The sequence below is a fragment of the Hypanus sabinus genome, chromosome 7 (genome assembly GCF_030144855.1).
Source record: "Hypanus sabinus isolate sHypSab1 chromosome 7, sHypSab1.hap1, whole genome shotgun sequence".
Lineage (NCBI taxonomy): Eukaryota > Metazoa > Chordata > Chondrichthyes > Myliobatiformes > Dasyatidae > Hypanus > Hypanus sabinus.
Window position 1 is genome coordinate 76274042 of NC_082712.1, and position 12061 is coordinate 76286102.

A 12061-nucleotide genomic window follows, 5' to 3' on the forward strand; every position below is an offset into this window, starting at 1 on the left:
TTCATATATTGAGGTAAAATTGTATATTATGCTATAATACATGACATAAAACACACAAGAGCAATATTAGGCCATTCAGCCTATCAAGTCTCCTCCACCATTCCATCATGGCTGATTTATTATGCCTCTCAACCCCATTCTCCTGCATTCTCCCCATAAAATTTGATGCCCATACTAATCAAGAACCCATCAACCTCTGTTGTAAAAATACTGGATGATTTGGCTTCCTCAGCTGTCTGTGGCAGTGAATTCCACAGATTCACCACCCTGTCCAAAGAAATTACCCTTCATCTCTGTTCTAAAGTCCTTCTATTCCAAGGCTGTGCCCTCTTATCATAGACTTTCCCATGATAGAAAACACCCTCTCCACATCCACTTTATCTAGATCTTGCAATATTCGATAAATTTCAATAAGATGCCCTCTCATTCTTCTAAGCTCTAGCAAGTACAGGCCAAGAGTCATCAAAAGCTTCTCATACATTAACACTTTAATATCTGAAATAATTTCTGTGAATCTGCTCTGAACCTCTCCAATGCCAGTACATCCTTTCTTAGAGAAGGGGCACAAACTGTTCAAGGTACACCAAGTGTTACATAAATGCATCATCAAACCTTAGCAGTACGTCCTAGCTTCTATATTCTCAAAATTAATACTAACATTGCATTAGTCTTCCTTACTGACAACCTGCAAGTTGACCTTTAGAGAATCCTGCACAAGGACTCCCAATTTCCTTTATACCCAACATCTGAATTTTCTCCCCTTATAGAAAATAGTCTATGCCTTTATTCCTTTGACCAAAATGCATGACCATAATATTCTCTATACTGTAATCCAACTGCCACTTCTTTTCCAATTCTCTTAATCTGTCTCAAACCTTCTGCAGATTCCCTGCTTCAACACTACATGCCCCTCCACCTATCTTTGTATGGTCCACAAACTCGGTCACAAAGCTATCGATTCCGTCATCTAAATCATTGACATTTAACATGAAAAGAAGCAGTCCCAATACTGACCCCTGCAGAACACTACTAGTCACTGGCAGCCATCAGAAAAGGCTCCCTTTATTCCCACTCTTTGCCTCCTGCCAATCGGCTCATATCTCTTAAGCAGGCTCATGTGCGGCACCTTGTCAAAGAAGAAGGATACTTGAAAACACTAGTAAATAACATCAATTGACTTTTCTTCGTCTATTCTGCCTGTCATTTCCTCAAACAATTCCAACAGATTTATCAAGCAAGATTTCCCCTTAAGGTAATCATGCTGAGTTCAGCCTATTTTATCCTGTGTTTCCAAATACCCCAAAACTACATCCCTAACTATGGACTCCAATGTCGTACCAAGTGCTGAAATCAAACTAACTGGTGTAGAATTTCTTGTATCTTGCTTCCATCTCTTAAAGAGTAAAGTGACATTTGCAATTTTGCAGTCTTCTGTTGATTGTTGAAAGATCACTACCAAGGTATCCACAATCTTTTCAGCTACCTCTTTCAGAACCATCTGCTCCAGATGACTTACCTAACCCCAACTTCCCAAGCACCTTCTCCTTAGCAATAGTGATGACACTCACATCTGCCTTCTGACTCTCTTCAATTTCTGGCATGCTGCTGCCATCTCCTCCTCAGTGAAAACTGACCCAAAATACTTATTCAGTTTGTCGGCCATTTCTTTGCTCCCCCATTACTAACTCATTTTTCAGTATCATTTTCCAGCAGTTCTAAGTCCACTCGGACCTCTCTTTTACTCATTATATGTCCGAAAATTCATTTGGTATCCTATTTTATATTATTAGCTAGCTTTCTTTCATATTTAATCTTTTCTCTCACACTTTTCAGTTGCCTTTTGTTGTTTTTTAAAAGCTCCCCAATCTTGTAGCTCCCCACTAATTTTTGCTTTATTGTCTGCCCTCCCTTTTGCTTTATGCTGTGTGTGACTTCCCTTGTCACCCACAATTGCTTCATCCTCCCTTAAGCATATTACTTCTTTAGGACAAATCTATCCTGCATCTTAAGAATTGCTCCCAGAAACTCCAGCCATTATTGCTGTGCCATTGTCCCTGCTAATGTCTCCCTCCAATCACCTTTGGCCAGCTCCTCTCTCATGCCCTTTTTCCTCCACTGCAATACCAATACATCAGGTTTTTAATTCTCCTTCTCAAACTGCAGGGCAACTTCTGTTATATTACAATCACTGTCTCCAAAGGGTTCCTCTCCCTAAAGCTTTCTAATCAAATCTCGTCATTACACAACACAGACCTGCAGTTTCTCTAGTGGAGGTGACCACAAGCTGCTCTGGAAAGCCATTTTGTAGATATTTTACAAATGCCTTCTCCTGAGATTCAGCATTAATCTGACTTTCCCAATCTACCTGCACATTGAAATCGTCTGAGACCATCGTAATCTTGCCCTTTTTACAGTGCTTATAAAAAGTATTCACCTCCTTGGAAGCTTTCATGTTTTATTGTTTAACAACATTGAAACTCGGTAAATTTAATTTGGCTTTTCTGACACTGATCAATAACCATATAACCATATAACAAACACAGCACGGAAACAGGCCATCTCGGCCCTCCTAGTCTGTGCCGAACTCTTAATCTCACCTAGTCCCACCTACCCGCACTCAGCCCATAACCCCTCCACTCCTTTCCTGTCCATATACCTATCCAATTTTACCTTAAATGACACAACTGAACTGGCCTCTACTACTTCTACAGGAAGCTCATTCCACACAGCTATCACTCTCTGAGTAAAGAAATACCCCCTCGTGTTTCCCTTAAACTTTTGCCCCCTAACTCTCAAATCATGTCCTCTCGTTTGAATCTCCCCTACTCTCAATGGAAACAGCCTATTCACGTCAACTCTATCTATCCCTCTCAAAATTTTAAATACCTTGATCAAATCCCCCCTCAACCTTCTACGCTCCAATGAACAGAGACCTAACTTGTTCAACCTCTCTGTAACTTAAGTGCTGAAACCCAGGTAACATCCTAGTAAATCGTCTCTGCACTCTCTCTAATTTATTGATATCTTTCCTATAATTCGGTGACCAGAACTGTACACAATATTCCAAATTTGGCCTTACCAATGCCTTGTACAATTTTAACATTACATCCCAACTTCTGTACTCAATGCTCTGATTTATAAAGGCCAGCGTTCCAAAAGCCTTCTTCACCACCCTATCTACATGAGACTCCACCTTCAGGAAACTATGCACTGTTATTCCTAGCTCTCTCTGTTGTTCCACTGCATTCCTCAATGCCCTACCATTTACCCTGTATGTTCTATTTGGATTATTCCTGCTAAAATGTAGAATCTCACACTTCTCAGCATTAAACTCCATCTGCCAACGTTCAGCCCATTCTTCTAACCGGCATAAATCTCCCTGCAAGCTTTGAAAACCCACCTCATTATCCACAACACCTCCTACCTTAGTATCATCGGCATACTTACTAACCCAATTTACCACCCCATCATCCAGATCATTTATGTATATTACAAACAACACTGGGCCCAAAACAGATCCGAGGCACCCCGCTAGTCACCGGCCTCCATCCCGATAAACAATTAACCATCACAGAATACAGAATACTTTCATGTCAAAGTGAGAACAGATCTCTACAAAGTGATCTAAATTATTTGCAAAACCACAAAATAATTGATTGCATAAGTATCCACCCCCTTCAAGTCAGTATTTAGTAGATGCACCTTTGGCAACAATTACAGCCTTGTGTCTGTGTGGATAGGTCTCTATCAACTTTGCACATCTGGATACCGCAATTTTTCCCCACTCTTCTTTTCAAAACTGCTCAAGATCTTTCAGATTGCATGGGGATTGTGAATGAACAGTCCTTTTTAAGTCCAGCCACAAATTCTCAATTAGATTGATGTCTGGACTCTAACTTGGCCCCTCCAGGACATTAACTTAGTTGTTTTAAAGCCATTCCTGTGTAGCTTTGGCTTTACACTTCGGGTCATTGTACTGCTGGAAAACAAATCTTTTCCCTAGTCATAGTTCTTTTGCAGACTGCATCAGATTTTCCTCCAGGATTTCCCTGTATTTTGCTGCATTCATTTTACCCTCTACCTTCACAAGTCTTCTAGGGCCTGCTACAGTGAAGCTTCTCCACAATATGATGCAGCCACCACCATGCTTCACGGTAGAGATGCTATGTTTTTGATGATGTGCAGTGTTTGTCTGATAGCCAAAAAACTCAATTTTGGTTTCATCAGACGATTGAACCTTTTTCCAGTTGACTTCAGAGTATCCCACATGCCTTCTGGCAAAGTTTAGCTGAGATTTCATGAGAATTTTTTTCAACAGTGGCTTTCTTTTTGCCACTCTCCCATAAAGCTGCAACTGGTGAAGCATCTGGGCAACAGTTGTATGCTCAGTCTCTCCTATCTCAGCCACTGAAACTCCTCCAGAGTTCTCATAGGTGTCTTGGTAGCCTCTCTCGCTAGTTCCTTCTTGCACGTTCACTCAGTTTTTGAAGACTGCCTGTTCTTCGTGAGGGAAGATAGATAACTACCATGGTATCAGCTTGACCTGCATCTTAGCAAAGCTATACAATCGGATGGTCTTGAACAGGATTCGCACCGCCATTGACCCTAAGCTAAGATTCGATCAGAATGGTTTTCGGCAGAAGTGCACAACAGTAATGCAAATACTTGCTCTCCGTAGAATCATCGAGGAAGTCAAGAAGAACAACCTACCAACCATGCTTACTTTGATCAATTTTCGCAAAGCTTTTGACTCCATTCACCGAGGTAAAATGCTGAAGATCCTGAAAGCTTATGGAGTGCCGGACCATCTACTGACAGCAATAGAGTCCAGCTATACCAAGATCATGGCAAAAGTTGTATCACCAGATGGAGAAAAAGCAGTGTTCAAGCTCCCAGCTGGTGTGCTGCAAGGAGACACTCTGGCACCCTATATCTTTATAATTGTCCTTGATTACGCTCTACGTCAAGCTACCAAAGATCATGACTAGCTTGGTTTTACCATAAAACCAGGACGAACCAAAAGGGTCAGACCGGTTACGCTCAAAGATCTCAATTTTGCAGATGACATAGTCCTGCTCTCTGACCAGACTGAGGAAGCACAGCAGCTACTGACAAAAGTGGAAATTGAGCGCGATAAAGTTGGACTTCACCTAAACACTAAAAAGACAGAGTACATGGTGTTCAACTGTGATGAAGGTACTCTCAAGATCGTAAAGAATGATACCATTAAGAAAGTCTTAGACTTCAAGTACTTTGGTTAAGAATGACAAGTTCAGAAAAGGACATAAAGATATGGAAGGCACTGGCGTGGAGGGCTATGAACGACATGAAGGAAATCTGGAGGTTGAACCTGACCAGAGGGGTCAAAAAGAGGATCTTCATTGCAGTTATAGTCCGTTCTCACGTACTGATGCGAGACGTGGACACTCACCAAGACCATGCAAAAGTCACTAGATGGTTGCTACACACAAATGCTCCGGATGGCTCTTGACGTGAGCTGGTAACAGCACATGACGAACGTCGAGCTCTATGACGACCTACCGATGCTCACCACTAAAATCAAGGCAAGAAGACTGCAACTGGCGGGGCACTGTCTACACCACTCTGAGCTACCTGCCAGCCCAGTCATCACATGGGTGTCCAAGCATGGGAGGATGAACCCTGGGTGCCCTCCCAAGACTATGGTCAACACGCTCCTAGAAGATAGCGGCGCGGCTAATGTAGATTAACTGAACACAGAGAGAGAGGGAGGAGTGGAGAGTCCGTCATTGTGCCCGACACCAGCCGCCTAGGCCTGAGTCGACGTTGTAGTAGTAGTGCTCTTTGTAGATTTACAGCTGTGCCATAGACTTTCCATTTCTTTATGATTAACTTCACTGTACTCCAAGGGATATTCAGTGACTTGGAAATGTTCCTACATCCATCTCCTGACCTTTGCTCTTCAATAACATTTTTGCGGTGTTACTTGGAGTGTTCTTTTGTCTTCATTGTGTAGTTTTTGCCAGGATACTAACTCACGAGCAGTTGGACATTCCCGATACAGATGTATTTTTACTACAGTCAACTGAAACACATTGACTGCACACAGGTCTCCAAAATCACATCTCCATTTAACTAATTACATGATTTTTAAAACCAACTGGCTGCACCAGTGATGATTTGGTGTGTCATATTAAGAGGGGTCGACTACTTTTGCAATAAATTATTTGGTGTTTTATATTTGTAATTAATTTAGATCACTTTATAGAGATCTGTTTTCACTTTGACATGAAAGAGTCTCTCTGTTGATCGGTGTCAAAAAAAACCAAATTAAGACAACCGTGATTTAATGCTGTTAAACAATAAAACATGAAAACCTCCAAGGAGGGTGAATACTTGCATTGCTCCCTGTTACTCCTGATGGTGAGGACATGGATGTGGTGAGCACCAACAACTACCTGGGGGTGCACCTGGATGATAGACTTGAGTGGAGCACCAACACAGAGGCTGTGTACACGAAGGGCCAGACTCGCCTCTACCTCCCGAGGAGTCTAAGATCCTTTGCAGTATGCAGGCCTCTCCTTCACATGTTCTACCAGTTTGTTTTCACCAGTACAATCTGCCATGCGGTGGTGTGCTAGGGCAATAGCATCAACAGGGTTGATGCCAACAGGCTCAATAAACTGATTAGAAAGGCTGGCTCTGTCATAGAAGTCAAACTGGACACGAAAGAGGCAGAGGTAGAATAAAGTACCATACTGAAAATCCTGGCAATTCTGGACAATGTTTCCCACCCTCTGCATGCCACTTTGGCTGAACAGAGGAACACTTTTAGTAATAGACGAATACCACTGCACTGCTCCAAAGAGCGCTATATGAGGTTATTTTTACCCTCTGCCATTAGGCTCTATAATGAGTCAACCTATAAGCGGGAAGTGATGATTCCCTCCTGTTAGACTGTTTGTGGTAACTTATTTCTTTCTTGATCACTTTTAATATTTATATCTGTGCACTTGTAATGCCTCTGTGACGCATAATTTCCTTTGAGATCAATAAAGTATCTATTTACTTTTTATAGAGACTGTACATGCCTTTTCTATCTACTGTTGTAATTTGTACCACGCATCCTAGCTGTGGTTCAGAGTCCTGTAAACAATTCCCATCAGCTCCTTCCATCCCCAATACTGGTGTCAATATCCTACAAATTCAAACCCACTTCTCCCACACCAATCGCTGAATCACACATTTAGCTCTCTGATCTTATTAACCTGTACCAATTTGCATGTGGCTCAGGTGACAATCCAGAGATTATTAGCTTTTTGATTCTGTGTTTTAATTTAATCCACAAAATGTAAATTTCCTTAGCCGCTTAGGCTTAGCAGAATCTCTTTGCTTGTTCTTCTTGTGTCGTTGGCACCCACACGGAGCACGACAATTGGATCTTGCCACTGCCACTCCAATTCCTCTGCAGTCAGGTAAGAGGCCCTGAACCCAGGCATTGGGTAGACAATGCAAGCTTTGGCACGTTCAATCCTTGCAGCAGTTAATTACGTCTTTTACCCTGACTATACTATCGCCAATAATGACTACATTTCTCTTCTTCCCCACCTCTTGAATGGCTCCCTGTACCACAGTTTTGTTACTTTCTTCCTCATCTCCATTCTCATCCTTACAGAAAGCAACAATCTCAGACCTGTTGGGCAAGTTCAAGGGCTGAGGCTGCTCCAGTATTTATAATTGCATTCTAAGACCAAGAAATATTGGATAGAAATACAGGAAGATCAGTAATAACAATTAACCAATATAGATTGTGATTTTAACTTTTTGACAAAGGCCTAAAAACAGCATTCTAGCTACAAATGCAAGGTTGACAATGTTTTGTTATCTACAACACTGTTCAATAAAAAGTAATGACACCATAGCGACTGTGCTTCAGTAGTGTGTACAAATAATAATAGGAATTGCCCATTATACAATGCAATTATATACATGGATTTGACAAATGCCACATGGGATCTAACATTAAAATCAAGTGTCACTCTCACAGGATGACACAAAAACCTTCTACATTAATGAGTAATGCAGAAGCAGTAACTCGTTGGCAGGAATAAACTGTTTTATACAAATTCTCTTTCCTCTGAAGACGAGGTAAAATAAAATTTCCTGAAACCTTTATCATGAGCAATACAGCAAGTGTGATTGTGTAGCTGTTTAGTCAAATGCATCATATTCTAAATGGAGCTTTTGTACACAGTAATGAAAGCAGAAAAACAGGGTCTCAATGTAGCTAGCATGACACTATTACAGCTCAGGGCATCAGAGCTTAGAGCTCATTTCTGACGTTATCTGAAAGGAGTTTGTACACTTTCCCCGTGAACGCAAGGGTTTCCTCCAGGTGCTCAGGTTTCCTCCCACAGTCCAAAGACAACCTGGTTAGTAGGTAACTGGCCGTGGTATATGGTCCCGTTGTTAGGCTAGGGTTAAATCGGTGGGTTGCTGCAAGTGCAGCTTGAAGGGCCAGATGGGCCTATTCTACACTGTACCTCTTAAAAAAGAATGCTAGTAATATTCCTAAACACAAGAGATTCTGCAGTTAATTATTAGCAGCATGTGTTGAAAGAGATAGTTAACATTTCAGATCAGACATCCTTCATCAGAATGCAGTTCAAGAGTATAAACTTCCACCTTCGAACAGATATATTACAAATGACTCAAAAGTAGGTGTTTTACCTTAACGGATTTTTATTGCCTGAAGTTCAGAACTGCTAAGTGATCTCACTTAGCATTATCTCACTATGCATTACACAATGTTACATACAATTTGCTGTTACACTGAAATTTACCTGAATGATTTCAGAGTTAAACTTTGATTCCAGATGGGCAGCTCTCTCTGCCTCAATATTTTCTTCCAAGGTTTTAACCCTTTGTTGTCCAACCTGTAAATCAGGTAATTGTTAGATTCATTAACTTAAGGTAACAGAAATACAGATTCTTGCAGTTTTAAAAACAAAATTTCTCTAACTGTAAAACTGGACTGTGCATTGCTTTGGATCAGCCCAACTACTGACAAATATTTCTGGTTATATCACACTCTGAAATTTTGTGGAGATTTAGATAACACAGAAAATAAATACTGGTGAATCACAAAATATATTGCTAATTAAAGCTCTGCAACAGAAGTGACCTGTATAATAGGGATGGTTTGTACCTGAACTGGATTCAAACCAATATCCTAGGAGATGCCAGTGCTACGAAGGAGGGTTTAAACTAGATTGGGGGGCGGGGGAGGTGGTTCGGTCCCTGAGCAGAAATTATACAACCGAAAATATTATAGTTAATGAGGGCATGTTTAGTATACAGGACAGCCAGCAGCATAGCAAACGGAGGAAAAACTGGCAGTTTAGTTTCATTTATTTCAGTGCAAGAGGCCAAAAAGATGTGGTGGGCAAACATAGCATGTGGATTAGCTCAGGGGGGTGGGGGGTGGGGGGGGGGGGCATCATAGCCATAACAAAAACATGAGATAGACAGGACTGGCAGCTCAACTTTCCATGACAAATGCTATAGGCTTGAAAGAGGTTCCACTGAAAGAAAGGAGGTGGGGTGCCCTTAGAAGATGGAGGAGAGGCTACGCTTGTGGGAATTGTCCAGCAAGACTTTATAGATAGAACCTAGATACAAGGAGGAGGATGATCACTTTGATGGGAATGTATAAAATGCCCCAACCTGCACCCTCCTAAAGTCATTATGAGTTAAAGCAGCATACATGCAAGGAGATGGAAGATAACTGTACGAATAATGGGGTATTAATAGTCTGGAGGTTTAGTTTTCTTACGATTGATTGGGTTACCCATAGCGCAAAGGGCTTGGATGGGGTAGAATTTGTTACAAGTACCCAAGAAGTTTTCTTTAATCAATATTTAGAGAGCCCTGGTTCCTAAGGTTATCATAGCTAGGGCCGGCAGCGGCGATAAGCTCCCACTACCTATAAAGTGCTCCAAATGGCATGTGGCTCTAACAACCTCTGACAACCAAGTCCAACTCTTGGTCTTCCCATGTGGTTTAGCTACTAGGCCCAGCGTAACTGTTTCTACTGACAAGAGAAGGGGCAAAGGCACTTGGCGCCTCAGAACCAGTTGCTTCAGGCAGGTGGGGCTCATCAGCCTTGGCAGCAGCCCGCCTAGGGGAAGGAAAACTCTGATTTCCACTGCCTTGCAGCCATACCCACCCATGGGAAAGGCTTCCTGAGTAAACCCTGAGGAAGAAATCTGGAGCCAGGGTCCCTAAGGCAGTTTGATGTTGTTTTAGAACTTCACTCTGGCAACCTCTGAGACGACACTGGAGCCAAGCTGTATTGGCGCTTGCCTTTCCCTTGTACTACATCAGTGACGTGGAGAACGGGAACGCACTGCATGGGCAACAGCCAGTTCCCACCCAGGCTTGCATCCCAGAGAGGAGACAGCCTAGCAGAGGCACAAACCCATGTTCCCCTGGGATCAATGGCTGCCGACTAATAGAGGGCCCTACCAGAGTGGGTATCCCTTAAGGAATGAAGTAGGGCAAACAACTGAACTGTCAGTGAGGTATACCAAGAATGGTGAACATAAGTCTTCTAGGTTTAAAATAGTTATAGATTAGTCCACAAGTTAAGGTCTTTGGATCCACAAGAAAGAAAATTCAGCTGCTGATTAGGTGATGTTGGCAGAGAAAGGGATGTATAGAAGTGGCTATTTCAAACATGTCAGATCAAGAGATCTATAACAGCATGCATCTGCCTAGGTGATAGGAAAGGCTGACAAGTTCAGGAAATGATGGTGGATTTTGAGGGCCGGGCTAGGGAAAAAGGAGGCATACATTATGTTTAGGCAGTCAAAATCAACCAAATCCCTCGACAAGTAATGTGGGAATACACTTGAGGAAAACTTATAAGGACAAAACAATAGATCTGGCAAATGAAGGAAACTCTGAAGTGGTTGTATATGGATATCAAAATGGTATCTGGGTAAGAGATTATATCCGCTTAAAGATCAGCATGGCCATCTACAAATAGAGCTACAAGAGATGGGTGAGATTTTTTAACTGTAGAGAAGATCATACAAGCTAGCAACTGAGGAAAATAAGTTGGGATGTCTTGGACTATATTCAAATTGTCAAAGAGAAACCGGCAATCTTAAAGAACATTAAGGTTGACAGATCCCCAGGACATGACCAAGAGCATCCTCAAACTTTGTAGGAAAGCTAGGGAAGAAATTAGAGGCCCATGCAGAGCTATCTGCATGATTTTTAGCTATGGATGAAGTTCCAGGGTAATGGAGGGAGGGTAGCTAATGTTGTACTGCTATTTAAGATGGGCAGAAAAGAAGAGCCAGAGAACAGAGCCTGATATCAATGGTGGGTAAGTTATAGGAAGGGATTCCAGGGATTGGGAACTACCAGCATTTTGATAGACAAGGACTGATTAGGGATAGTCAGCATAGCTTTGCACATGGAAAACTGAGTCACAAATCTGTGAAAGTTCTTTTTTGGAAGAGGTAACAAAGGGCACGGCAGCAGGTGTTGTGCAAATAACTTCAGGAATACTTTTGACAAGGTTCCATATGAAAGGCTGGTGTAGAAAGTTAAATTGCATGGGATCCAAGGAGAGCCAGCTGAGTGGATTCTCAATTAGCTTGATCCTCAGAATCAGGCACTGATTGTGAAAGGTTGTTTTAAAGACTAGATGGCTATCAAAAAATGATGCGCCTATTGCTGTTCTACATTTATGTAAACTAGTTGGTTAAGAATGTCCATGGATTAAGACCATAATTAGACAAGACCATATGACATAGGAGCAGAACGAGGCCATTTGGCCCATCGAGTCTGCTCCGCCATTTCATCATGGTTAATCCTTTTATCCTTTCAGCCCCAAATCTACTGCCTTCCTCCCATATCCCTTCATGCCCTGACAAACCAAGAATCTATCAACCTCTGAATGGTTATTAAGTTCCTGATAAAACTAAAATAGGTGGTTTCAGACAGTGAAATTATTGAATATTACAGGGGAATCTTCATTAGTTAGGTAAGTGGGTAGAGGAATGCAAAG

The 12061-nt window shown here is 41.9% G+C and overlaps 1 protein-coding gene across 3 annotated transcripts in view; it reads right to left on the reverse strand.

Moving 5' to 3' along the window:
- LOC132396875 (coiled-coil domain-containing protein 171-like) overlaps positions 1-12061 on the reverse strand; it is a 449415-nt gene that overhangs the window by 372039 nt on the left and 65315 nt on the right. For all 3 annotated transcript variants that reach the window (XM_059974899.1, XM_059974901.1, XM_059974900.1), the window contains exon 7: positions 8823-8915. In XM_059974899.1, coding sequence (XP_059830882.1) covers positions 8823-8915 — 93 coding nt within the window. The remainder of the gene's footprint in view (positions 1-8822; positions 8916-12061) is intronic.